At 40.5% G+C, this 14063-nt stretch overlaps 1 protein-coding gene across 1 annotated transcript in view; it reads left to right on the top strand.

Moving 5' to 3' along the window:
• The window catches only part of LOC122814382 (zinc finger protein 850-like), a 221475-nt gene that overhangs the window by 135634 nt on the left and 71778 nt on the right, over positions 1-14063 (top strand). Inside the window, exon 7 of the mRNA XM_044086966.1 lies at positions 5570-5908. Within this exon, the coding sequence (XP_043942901.1) occupies positions 5570-5908 (339 nt within the window). The remainder of the gene's footprint in view (positions 1-5569; positions 5909-14063) is intronic.

Here is a 14063-nt window from a genome sequence, read left to right as displayed (position 1 = left end):
TCTTTGTGTATAAGTTCCATGGCCTTGCAGATCAGGCTCATCAGACTGATGGAGCGATAGTTCCCAGGATCCAAGGTGGATCCCCCCTTGTGGAGTGGGATAACTGTAGCTGTGCGCCACTCAGTGGGCATGAAGCCTGATGTGAAGCTATGATTAAGCATGACACTTAGGTGAGGTGCCAGTTCATTTTGTAGTTCATGTAGTACACAGCCCAGGATGTTGTCTGTTTCCATAGATGCTGTATTCTTAGCTTTGGAGAGTGTGTTTTTTACCTGTGTGGCCATTGTTACTGGAATTTGGCAATTTTTGGTATTGAGATGGGCCCTTTAGGGGGTGAGAGGGGGTGAAGTTGGCACTGAATGAATCTGCAAGGATATTGGCAATATCCTTGGGATCAGTATATTTAATGCCATTCTGTTGTAGTTCAGAGCAGATCTAAGCATTGCCATTTAGATTCTTGACAGTTATAGAATGCCTTGTGGTTGTCTTTGGAATCTTTGGCAATTTTATTTTCGTAACTAGCTTTTGAGGATTTTATGAGGGATCTCAGCTTCTTACTGAGGCTGGTAAGGGAGTTTTTTGCATCCTGGGATTTTCCTCTTTTCTGCAACAGTTTCTTCCTTTTGTTGTAAAGTTTGTTTATGGCAGGGGACCAGCAGATTGGCTTACTTTTTTTGGAGGAGAGTGTCTTGGTTCTATTTAGGATGGCATGATTCATGCACGAGTGGATGTGCTCGTACAGTGCCTTAGTGTAGGATTCAGCAGTCGAACTTTCAGTTCCCGTCTGCATGGGTGTCATGAAGTTTGTCACTTCTGACTTGAGTAGCATGAAGTTGGCTTTGCAGAAGTTTTTTACGGAGGTTTCCTTACTGGGGGGGGGGGTGTGTGCGTGAATGTGTCAAGTGTGATTAGCTTCTGGTCAAACCTGACCAACAAGGTGGTGACCACAGGTGTGGAGCATCGATTTCCCATGTTGGTAATGACCAGGTCTAGTTTATTGGAGCCCCTTGTGGGACTATGGATTAGTTCATCCAGGGCATTGGAATTTATGAATTCCAAGAACCGTTGGGCAAACGTGTTGGTACATGAGTAGTTTTCCCAGTTAATGGCAGGGTAGTTGAAATCACCCAGTATTAGGGTGTTTGGTTGTATCTTAATATTTTCCAGTATGTTTAGTAAGGTGTAGTGAGAATATTGGGGCATGGTGGGGGATCTGTAGCAAGCTACAATTTGGATTGCCATCTTAACTAGTGTTAGTTGCACCTGGAGAATTTCAGATGCATTTTGTTGGGCAACTAGCCTGGAGGTGTGAATATCCTTTTTGAATATGGACACTCCTCCGCCTTTATTGTTTCAGTCCTGGTTTGGTGGCCTAAAAGTGTGGTAATAGTTGTAGCCTGGTATTGCAGGGGTGCTCTCTGGAGCCTTGAACCGGGTCTCAGTTACTGCATAGATATCGATGTTCTCCATTTTTAGGAGTGCCTCGAGAGAGTGCATTTTGAGGTTTAGACTTCTACCATTGAGTAGCATTACCTTCAGATTTTGCATGCTTGTTCCCGTTATGGTGGTGGTTTTGTCCTTGAACTTTTTCCTAAAAAAGGCACTACAGGGGTGGCAAGAGCCTTAGCCAGTAACCTGAATCCCAGGGGTGACAGGTGCAGACCATCTCTGGCAAAACATCGTGGTCTGTTGATCATGTCGTCCCAGGCAGACAGATACTGGATCTCCTTTGAATGACACCAGAAGCTTAGCCAATTGTTGAAGTCAATCATTTTCTCCTGATACTGTGATATTCTGGGCGAAGGCAGGATGCTACTCAGGGCTTGGGTCATACCTGCCTGGGCCACATGATCTGAGAGTTCTTCCATGTCTCTCTTCATTTAGTCCAGGGAGGTACGTCTCAAGTCATTTACTCCAACATGAACAATGACAGACTCATATTTGTACTTGCTGTGGAGTGACTTGCGTGCATGCGTTATGTGGCAGATCCTGGCACCCGACAGGCAGCTGACTGTAATTTTCTCCTGTGTGATGGGTGAGTGGAGGTATAAGATGATAATGGTTATTGTGGAGAGGCATATGAGTAGGGATAGTAGTAGCAGTGGGGTAATGTATGAGTGGGCATGAGGTGTATATGACATATTAACAGTGGAGTGGGTTGAAGCTTGGTGGGGTGTGCTTGTGTGAGGAGATTGGGTAGTTTGATATTGTGTGTATTGTTAGAGTTGTAAGGTGTGGGTGTGGAGTGAAGGAGGGAGTTTGTGTATTGTGTTTTTTGAATGTGGAGTGGAATGTAAGTCAGTGTGTGGAGAAGCTGTGTGTGTGAGTGGGAGTGGCTGATGAGTGTGGTTGAGGGGTCAGCTGGTATGAGGATAAGAATAAGTGTCTGAGTAGTGGGGGCGGGTGGGGAATGGGGCAGGGTAGAGGAGCAGAATGAGCCCCAAGCGTTAGCGAGGGGCGAACGGAGCGGGATGCACTAGTAGTACAGGTAAGTGGACTCGATCATTGTGTTGGCCCAGAGGCTGTGTGAAGTGTTGTGAGAGCAGTAGAAGTGCTTGTAGTATCTGCTGTAAATGGAGCTTGCGAGTATATGAAGGTTTGAGTGGGAGGAAGGTCTGTTAGGTTTTTTGGGGGGTGGGGTTGGGGAGAGACTGTGCTGGAGGATGGATGAGGACCAAAGAGAGGCCCAGAGTGTTTGCAGTAGTATGCCTAGCTGGGGGGGGGGCTGTTTGTTTGGGGATCACAGGCTTATGGGGTTATGTTTTAAACAAATCTAGTGAATTTTAGGCTAGTAAACACTTTCCACTGCCAACCTAATTGCTCTGCTCACAGGAACATAAATAGATAATAACCTTGAATAGTTAATATTAGTTTGGGAGTCTGGGCAGTTTTCTGACTTTTTTTGGAGTTAGGCAGATGGTGCCCATTGGTCCACTGTTTGTGGGAGAGCGCTGGGCTGCTTAGCTCGATGTAGAGTGTGCTCTAATGGAGAAAACAACAAGAGGAAAAAGAAATGTTAAGTAAGAGGAAGTTAGGCAGTGTGAGGCTTATTAGTGACTATCTGGAACTTATTTTATAGGTAGGGAACTAATGTATGGGGTATTTGCAGCCAGAGGTCAATGATCTATCGGTCCTCAGGGTGGTTATAGGCTAGTTCCATTTAAAGCATTACAGGGTTATTTATTTCCTTAATTTTGTTTGTTTTGTGTTCAAATTACTTTTATAAGCAATACTACGTACCACCACCAGATGGCGAGGTTGAGGGGTGCAACACTTGCTCCATTTCAACCAGCTTATATGGCTAACTTGAGGTTCCTAACATGGCAAACAGTTTTGCTGATTGGTCTGACTCTGACCTCTGCAAGAACCTCCTCTCATTTTACACATAGACACAGTTTTGTTGAGACGGGGTTTGTCTGAGAACTAATCCTTTTATGCCTAAACTGGTGTCTGAGTTTACTTTAAGCAAAACTATCCATCTCCCTATTTTCTTTCCAGAACCTAAAAATGAGTGAGATGAGATACTACATACCTTGGATGTGTACAGACAACTCTGGTGCTATCTTGACAGTACAAAAGGTTTCAGAACTTCCAGTCAATTTATTACCAGCGAAGGTAAGAAAAAGAAACAACTTGTTTCAAAGCAAACTATTTATGAATGGTTGTCTCAAGCTATTTCCTTTTGTTATTCTCACCACAACAAAACTATTCTAAGTCGGTTCAAGGCACAGTCTACCAGGGCCTTAACTTTATATGTGGCATTTTGCAAAAGGTTTTATTGTAGAAGAAACAACTCTGTCCTCTGTGCATACTTTTACAAAGCACTACAGACTAGATTTGTCCTAGCAAAGCCTGTCTTAGACTTGGAAAAGCATACTCCAGTGGCTACTGGACCCTTCCCCTTTCACCTCCCAGTTGTTTAGAACTGTGATAACCCATATAGCTTAGACTACTGCAGCAGTGATCCATATGAATTCCATAGTACAACTGTGTAAGTAGACTTGCCATAACAATAGATGTTCGAATGATCGCTGCAGTAACCATTCCCTGCGTAGATTCCCCCTTTTTTTTTGCCGTGTTTTGTATACCAGGGTGTGAACATGTATTTTTCTTTTCCTAACAATATCCTGTCAGGGCTTGTCTTCCTTTTGTCAGTCGGCATGAAAGCTCTGAAGGGGTTGGCACCCAAACTTCTCTTTTTAGTCAGCTCATCTTGAAACTGGAAGGTGTTCTGAAACTTTGGAAACTGGCCAGCTGTTGTAGCCTTTTCAGGATATAACCCATACAATGTAGGCTACTGCAACAGTGATCATTTGAACATCTACTGTTACAGTAAGTTTAGTTGCACAACTGTACTTTCTTGTCCATATAGTGGAGGCAGTCAGACCTTCTTTGGCATAAGAGGCTAGGAATGAGGTTTTAATGAGGTGTTCTTAGAGCCATCCTCCAATCCCCTGTCGCTGGTAGCTTAGAGTAATGTTTTGAGGAATAAGAAGTTTCCTTTTCCTCCCTACATAAATTGCTATTCCATTAAATGCAATGCTTTCCTGAATGACACACCCTTCTTGGCTGGGACAGGAGTGGACATATTATCACTGGTGTCATAAATAAGCCGTGAGTAAACTAGGATGTAGTAGATCATGTTTCCGTCCTTGACTGATCCCATTTTGCAAAACAGTGTTTTTACTGAAACATGGAGTTTATACTCGGTCACCTTATGTAAAGGCCCAAGGCTGGATAGACACTAAAGGTGAAAATCCTTCTCTGGTATCTCTTGGCCACAACCAGGTTTGTTGTTGGCCTTTCCTAGGGATGACATTGACTTTGGAAAGCTCTCCAAGTCATAAACTCTAACAGACATGTTAACATTTCAATCGTCTTACTAAAAGAAGAAAAAGAAAAGTCCCAGAAAGGGCAATTGTCATAGTTCTGAAGTCAGCAGGATTTTGTCTGGAAACTGACCTCTAAACTCTACTGCAGAGAAGAACTGAAGATAGTGTAGGTGACCTCTAAACTTTATACCATGCATTATACTGATGTCCACAATGTGGGAGGTGTAGCCTTGCATGGGGATGTCTCAAAGCTCTTAAATTCAGGCTGGATATTTGAAAATACTCCTGTTTCCATGTTATGATTCATGCTACAGCAGTGATCTTGCTCGAACATTTACAGTTATGGTATATATGTATGTATGTATGTATATATAGCTTTGTTGGTCAAAATCAGCCAATCAGGGTCATGATTTGTACTTGTTTCACATTAACTTCCTCCTTTCCCAGTATAACGTGCCTGAATGTGCAGCTACCTCATTGCAGTGAGTTGGTGAACTCCTTCTGTATGTGTGGAGTAACCTTTGACCTGAGTATCCCATGGCTTCTCCTGTCCCAACACTGGTGGGCTCAGTCTTGATCCCAACCCTAGGTGTCCAATGTCACAGACGGATGCCTTTCTAATATGTCAGTGGGCTGACCTGTACTCATTCTGTTGTTTAAGAAAAATACATGAGCACAACTGATACTCTAACATAACGCTCTTCAATGAATGCCTTTCTCTGTTCTTTGTTACCCAGGAAAACGCTTTGAATTTGGAACAAGACCTGAAACAAGAATTCGTAAAACTGCATCATTTTCTCAGGAACAAGAAACAAAATCTCATCCAGCATCTTAAGAATGAAGTAAACATTCTAAAACATACAGGAAGAAATCTTGCTTTCATTAAAGACGACATTATTAACCACCACAGGGATATGACTGATACTAACTCGGTGGTCAAGAATGAAGAGCAGGAGATTTTGAAGGAGACTAAAGAAAAATCTGACTGTGTTAAAAATGATGTGATGGACAATCAAGAGATTTTGTCTGACAGTAAACTAGAGGTCAGAAATCGGAAGCCTAATGGTTTGCTAGATGTAAGTATGCTTTTAATTTCAGCTTTAGTACAACTTCTGTTCTGCAAAATGGCAGGTCAGTGTGGCACCTGATCTAAAGACATGTTTTAGATAACATACAAGCAATGTAACCTGAACAAAGTTGTTTGTCTTTTCGGCTTTTCCCGGTTAGGGGTCGCCACAACGGAACTCTGGTCCGCTAATGATTGGCAGTAGCCCAACCTTCAGCAAAGGCACACCCACTCACACATGTCTTTCGGAGGCCACTCGAACACGGGGAGAACATTCAGACTCCACACAGAAGGCACTCCAGTCGAGAATCGAACAGGAAAGCCTCTTGCTGTGAGGCAACAACGCTACCGCTGTACCACCGTGGCTTATGCTTAATTCTGAAATACATTTTTATTAATGCAGTCTGTTTGGATGTGTCAGAAGCATTGCATGTATAGATAAAATTGTTTTCTGATGCATGTACAGATTCACTGAAAATGGTACTGTACACACTAATATTTTTTTCTTGTTGTTGTAGAAGTGTATTATTTCCTGGATTTTTAACACAATACTGACCTCAATGAAACATGAAAACACTATAATTTGACAAACCAATATCACAAATAAGGAAAAAATTCCAGTAAGAGTACAAGGCCCCCCCCCCAAGCATCTCATGTGAGTGCTGTGCTCCCCATACTTCCCTTCTTTAGTATAGCAAATCGATGGTTGTCGTGCCTTGGGAATTGTTTAATTGGAAGCTCCGAGTACTTTTGCTGCTGGTGTTGTAATTGTCTAATTGGCCACATCTGAAGCTGGGATTCTTCAATGGTAAATGAATTTGAAATTTTTGATTTTAGCTTTGATGAGAGCACATTTAAACCCTTCAATTTCAGGAGCTGTAGTTGAATGGTAGAAATAGTTGTCTCAGTTTTAAGTTTAACAAATAAGTACTGAAAAAGTAGTGAAACCTTCTAAAATGTGAAGGAATGAGAAGGTGCAGTGTTTTGGGGGAGGTTATGCCAACTTAGTCCTGCTCTAAATGTTTCATAAACTCACCTAATGAAAATGAGTTTGTGATAGTATAACGGGGGATTTGAAGTAACGGATGTGGAATTTTCGTTTGGGTGTAAAATATTCTGTATTGTAAAGTTGATGTATTTTACAATGATAAGGAGAATTATTGAAAAATGCATGGTGTTAGTGCAGACAAAGCATACGATTTGCTGAGGCTTGCCAAGGCACAGGCCAAATGACTTCTAGTTTGAGATGGTCAGACATGCCTCTTGACCTGTGCTGTTATTGAATGGTAACTTCCAGACATTGAAAATAGAAATAAAGGTCCTTGAAATATGGGAATATCCAGCTAGCCATCTGGACATCTAATTATCATGAAATTTGAATACCAAATTGTACATAATTATTCCTGCCCTCATTAGGAATGTGGGATAGTACTCAGAAACATTTGTTTAACAAAAGAGTGACAAAAATGATGGAAAGAATTTAAGAACAATGTCAAAGAAGTGTAGAGTCTGAAGACTTTAATAAACTGTTTTGCAAAGTTCTCCCACACAGTCATTTATTTTTGCTTCAAAAAAGAGGAGTTGTAAGACATAGATTCATAGATTAGTACTAGGCTAACTGCCCTTGCGAGCCATTTTAAGCCTAACCAATTATCCCTTATGAGACTCAAACCCTGCACCTTGTCTTTGTAAGACAAACACCTTAACCATTAGGCCACCCTCCTAACCCAAAGTTGTCATTCTTTAAATTGTTGTTGCCACTGGTATGTTAGTCATGTCGTGTGGTTTTCCATGTATTAAACAGCTTTAAAAATCACACTTGGTGAGGGTGATTCAGAAAATTGTGTGACGGTATAAATCAAACCTGAAAATTGGGGCATACCGCCAAAAGTGGGGATATAGTCAAACAGGCCAGAAAATAGGAACTTTCCTCCAAAATAGGGACAGTTGAGAAGTCTGTTGTCAGACCTTTAAATTTGATTTATAAATGTAAATGCTGGTGTTCATAAACGGAGAGCATCATTGAGTTCAGGCCTTTTGTGCACTGCATCTGGTATGGTGCTGTTTGCTATCGTGATTAGTAGATCTGGACTGTGGTACAGAGCAGAAGTGCAGAATTCTCCAGTGTTCTGTATGAATTGTAGACAGCAAATCATTGTACTCGGTGATTTATAAAATACTTCTATGCCCAATTCATTCCCATCCCCACTCTTGGCAGCCTAAGAACTGATACACTTTTACCCTGTGGTAAAACCGTATAGTTCCAATAGTACAAAGAACGTTTGTATGGAAAAGTATTCTTTACATGCTGTTTTACAAAGTAGTCCATTGCTAGGTTGTTCTACACTGTCCCGCCTGACTAGGATTCATAAAGGAATCAAGCTGATTAGTCATGACAATGGATCAGGGTGTTAGCATGTTATGGTAATGAGGGAATCTAATGCTGTGTTAGCTGCAGTTGATGGAAGTTCACTCACGATAAGGTTGTGTGAGATAGCAAATTTCCCTGCTCCATAGGGAACTTTTTCCAACCACACAGTGGAGAAGATTTTTTATTTATTTAGCCATGTACTTATTTATTTTTTTGTGAGAGTACGTCCGCATTACTCAGCACTGTCTGCTAAGCAGCATACTGGCAGGAAAGGGGAGACACTGTGCTGAGAAGTGCTGCACCATTGCATCGTCTGCAGCTGCTGTCCTGTAGGTTACCCTGTTGGGACCAGCTGGTACTTAGACAGTGATGATGTCATAAAGTCATGTATGATTAGGTTGGGGGGGTGTTTGCATGTGTGACAATGTTAATACAGTGGTGTAAGGCCATTTGCATAATCTTGCTGCATTATGTTAAAATCTTTGTGACTCACTTGGGATTTTGCTACACACGTACTGCATACCTACCATGCTCCAATGTGCATCACTTGTTATGAATAATTTGATTCCTTTCAGCTTCGTTTACCTGCTGTGTAACTATGTGCAAGTCACAGAACCTTGCAGTCCTCCTGGTTCATCCTACAGAAGAGAGATTTGTGTCCAGTGAGTTTACCCAGTTTTGCAGATTTTTTTTATACATATGTTATCATCTTTTGCCATTGTCCTCCAATTGCCACCCCCTCCAGTATTCCATTGCCACCACCATATACTCCTCAGTTTTACTTTAAGTGAATTTGACATTGAGCCACTTCTGGACCAAAAACTACTCAGCAGAACCTCCAGGTCTGAGGGTCAATATTCATGGTTTATTGACTTCTCCCAGTGCCCTTTCAGCATATCAACTATTTCTCCCTTTGGAAAAACATTATGCCAATCTAGAAGACACCCACAGTGAAACCTTTAACGAAGCAACCAAAACCCTCTGAAACTTCACACTGCCAACCAATTTCCATACTTCCACATTAGGCAAAAATTGTTTACACACAGTTTTCACAGTACACAGAACAGTACCACCTTTTTCTATTTCATCATGAGTTCTGAACTGCCATAGTACAATCACAACACCATGAACCCTAACAAATAATTCCTTTAGAATACATTTTTACTGGCACTAAGTTTGTATCTGTAACCACAGCATTTGACCTTGTGTGTCATTCCATGCTTGTACACTGTTCGCAACTCAATGGTTTTAGAACCATATCACTAATCATCACATCCAGAACTAGTTCCTCAACATTAGCTAAAACTCAACTCTGCAAAGAAGTCCCTCACAATTCCATGCTCACTCCTTTCTTAGTCTGAGTGCTAATTAGTTCTGCAGTGATCTTCTTTGCCTTACTCTTTACTCTATGTCGATGATGTAATATTCCATTGTAATCATCCTCATCCCTCACTACAATAACAACTACAAATGGACTTTCTGCCACCAATGTAGTGGGTCAGTAACAAAAAAAATGTTCTTTAACTCCTCCATAACTAAGATTGTGTCTTTGGAACTAATCAAAAACCTATGGTAATTGCCACATCATTACAAATTTCAGATCATAACTCGCTCATTGAGAATATCTCCTCCTTTAAGTATCTTAGAATCTAACTTTATATCTCACTTAAATTCCAGCACCACCTGAAAGAAATAACTCCCTCTTTTTTTCTGGGTTAGAAGAATCTTCCCCGATTCATCACTCTATTGTCAACTGACTGAATAGTTGTGATATTCCTACCATATGCCACAACTGCTATGGGATGTCCATATTCTAGCAGAGAGAGCAAGATATCTTTTTGTGGCTGTTCTAGTAGCAATAAACAGAAAGGGGAAGATTCTATTCCATTTCTCAATTATTTAAATTTCTAAATCAGTCATTTTCACCCAAAGCTTCCAGACTTTCTATATGATTACCATTTTACAAACTCAGAGGTCAAGACTACATAGGACCTCTGCTGCAAACCACAAAATCCAACTAAAGTGCAAAAATTGCCCCAACACTTTGGGAATGTCTCCTGCCTCATCTCAAAGATATATCTTTTTACCCCTAATACTATTTTGAGCTAATAGTCCAGCTTCAAAAACAGGCAAAACGCAACTCCTGTGTCAGAACATATAAACTAAGTACATCTGTGCCTCTATATGGCCCTCTTTTTCAACCCCACCTACTTTATCTCAGTTTTAAGCTCAACGTTGCACAGTTGTTTATATTTGCACCTATCCTTTTTGAATGTATTGTGACAAGGTTTGTTGTATATGCTTTTTATTTTTTTGATAAATCCGTTTTCAATTCTTTTTCTTTTTTTTCTTGTATCTTTTGACTGAAACTGATCTGTTGTGAGCAGTGCCTCAGTTAAATGCAAATAAATATATAAAATAAAAGTGGTATTATTAAAAAAGTAGATAAACTTAATATAAACCCCAAGCATTGTCTGTTGGATTGCAAATTGGTTTTCCAGCTGACTCTGTTTGATGGCCACCTTTATCAAGTCATCCACTGATACTAAATGGCTCCAACAAGGGCTGAAATATGCACGCTACCGGTGTACTGAAAACTGTCTCAAGCTAAATGCAAAAAGCCACTGGAGCAGAGTTTGGTAACAAACAACTTCTACCTCACAAAAATGGTACTCTTCTTCAGACAGGTAGTATCGTAGTAGACTTGGGTATTTATATGGACCACTTTCTCTTATTTGATCATCATGTTTCCCCCATACTCAGGAAAATCCTTCTATCTGGTCATTTCGTTTCCATGGGAAAATCCTCAAGATCCAAGGAAGTCCTCATACTTCTGTACCCCTTTCCTTATCCAACCCATCATTGAATTTAATACCTCCTTTGGCATGTACAGCTTTAGGCTTCCCACTCAATAAAGGTCCAAAGATGCCTAACCCAGAAAATTAAAAGTCAGGAAATTCTTAAAAGAGGTAAGGAGTGCAGGAAAGTGGAAGCTAGAAAAAAAAAGGATCAGACTAAGGAGGAATACTGATTGGCTAACAAAACGGCTAAAAGAACAGTTGCAATAATGTAGAACAAGGTGTCAGTCACGCTACCAGCTTTGGGAAAGTGACTCAGCAAGTGGCACAAAGAAACTCTATCAGGCTGCAAGGCAAAAAGATCAAGAAGACAGTTATCAGATACCATTCATGAAGGATGCCAGCAACACCCTGCTCACCAGTCCACTGGATGTCAAAGGGAGTTGGAAGAAGTACTTCTAGCAGTTTCTAAGACAAGGACCCCCCCCCCCCAGAAGCAGTACTGTCCCATGCATAACCTGTGATGGAAAAGAAAAATAAACTACCCTAAAAGAAGAATAGCACTGAAGAAAATGAAGTCTGGGGAATGCAGCAGGCTCAGGTGAGGTCAGGGAAGATGTGATCAAGATGTTGGGCAAGTTAGGGGACAAATGGCTCCTGAGGTTACTCGTAGCATTATGGAGAAAAATGCATGTGCTAGATGACTGCAGAATAGTTCTAGTGCCAGAAAAAATGGGATATTCACAGTTGTGGGTGGTGTAAAAAAAAACAAGCCTCAGGCACACTGCATGAAGGTTCTGAAGAGCATAATTGATGAACAAATACACAAAACAGTAGAAAGAAAGACATGGGTAAGCAGGATTTAAATAAGGATGCAACACAACCAACCTGATGTTTGCAATGAGACAAGTAGTGGAGAAGAAGCAAGAGATGAGGAAAGAGTTAAACTAGGCATTCTTAGACTTGGAGAAAGCATATAACAAAGTCCCAAGAATGCTGATTTGAACAGTGCTGCAATAGTTGGCACTCCTAGAATCATTGGTAGAATTAGTGCAAGCTATGTACAAGGCTTCAATAACACAAGTACAAATGGTATATAATATCTGAACGTATGAGATGGTAAAGGAGAGCTCTCTTACAAAGACATGCATCTGTTGCATTTTTCCCCGGGCCTCCGCTGAAAATTTGCTCGTTCCAAGTTGGACTTTCCCGGTTAACAAATGTTAAAAAAAATAAATAAATCTTTGGTAACCCTTAGGGCTTGTGCTGCAGGTGTTAGGACTTCTTGGCAAGTGACACTTTCCAAAGTTGATAATCCTTATCTCTTCTATCCCTTGATCCACGGGGCTTCTTTTTTCAGTTCTATCTTACCTTAAAAAACGTTTGACTATAAGAGGGGCCCCGTTTGCCTTTCAGTTCTGGGTGGAGATTTTGCAGAGTTTCTTTAATCATTCTTCCTTCAGCAGTTCTTGTATTGTGAAACCGAAGAAAGCATCAGCTTTTAGAAAAGCAAATAATTTAAATCGGGTAGGCAGGCATATGAAACTCTAGAAAAGCTTCTGCGTTTCGTAGAAGGAACCGTGGATACTTTGAAATCGTTTTCCTACGGTAACCACAGAATACAAACAATATGGGACTTCAGAGTGATAGGTCAGATATACAGCAGTCTTAAGGGTGCTGGAGGAAGTAGGATGCAGGTTTTAAACTCTGCAGCTTATCTCTTTAGGCATGAAGAGGGACAAACTAATGTGCATAAGGTCCTTTCTCTAGCTAGGGCTGCACTTCACATTGAAACTGTAGACAGTCTGCAGGTTTGCTTCTCAATATGTTTTTCCCCTTTTGTTTCCATTGGATGAGAGAGGCCACTCCCATTCCCAGGCAGTATCCTACCCGTTGTCTTCTAAATGTAACATTAAAGGCTGTATTCTTTCTATACCAACCTTTCATAAAATACATATGTTTGGACAGTTTGGTTGTACATTGAGTATTAAAGTACATAGCAGTGTACATACATCTGTCAGTCTGTTATTTTCAAACAAACTTGCTAGGTACAGTACTTAGTTTGGTGTTTTATACTCCCTGTGTGTGTAATGTGATAATACTACTTTTGTAGCCCATATTCTTGTGGTTTAATTTAGCAATAATCCACAACTAGGTGTGGATATCATGAGGGAGATGCCTGAGCAATCAAACAAAACCAAGCATGTGTAAATTCTGTGATACTGTCATGTAGCTGTGGATTATTGCTGTTAATTATGAAAGACAATGCTTACCTTTCTTATGTAATACTACTGTATGACAACACTTTATTGTTCTTCCGCCTGTTTCAATGTTTTTTGTTCTATTGTGCAAACATGTGGCACTTATGCATGCACAATACATTAGTTAATGTAAGGGAATTAACAGAGGAAAGAGCCTCTCCATAGTGAGGGGTGTGTGTGTGTGTGTCTGTGTGTGTGTCTGTGTGTGTGTCTGTGTGTGTGTGTGTGTGTGTGTGTGTGTGTATTTTTCAGCATGTGATGAAAATAAGTGTGGTATAGTAATGGAAATAATTTCTAAGTTTCCTAAAGTAACTGAGTGTGTGTGTGTGTGTATTTTTCAGCATGTGATGAAAATAAGTGTGGTATAGTAATGGAAATAATTTCTAAGTTTCCTAAAGTAACTGAAGAAGACCTTGTATGTATCTTTACTGGTAGCAGCACTTTGTTCATACCTCTTTTTGCACTCCTTAATACTGTGCTTGAAGTTGTATTGGGAGAGTAGCTTGAATTGTCATAGTTTTGTTTTTGAATGGGTATTTGATTCCACATAATTGTTTTTCATTTTACCATTTTTCCATGCCTGATGGGAACAAACAAGTTAATGCGTCTGTCCATAAGGGAATAGAATTCAGAGGAGTATGCATTAGTTACTGGGTTATTTGGAGGACTGTACCATTTATCATTGTCAAGAATGTCTGTAAGTAGAGTATTTGATTTGGTCTTTTAATTTCCTGA

The sequence above is a fragment of the Protopterus annectens genome, chromosome 10.part0 (genome assembly GCF_019279795.1).
Source record: "Protopterus annectens isolate FY-2018-M chromosome 10.part0, PAN1.0, whole genome shotgun sequence".
NCBI lineage: Eukaryota > Metazoa > Chordata > Ceratodontiformes > Protopteridae > Protopterus > Protopterus annectens.
This window is presented reverse-complemented; position numbering and strand designations above follow the sequence as displayed.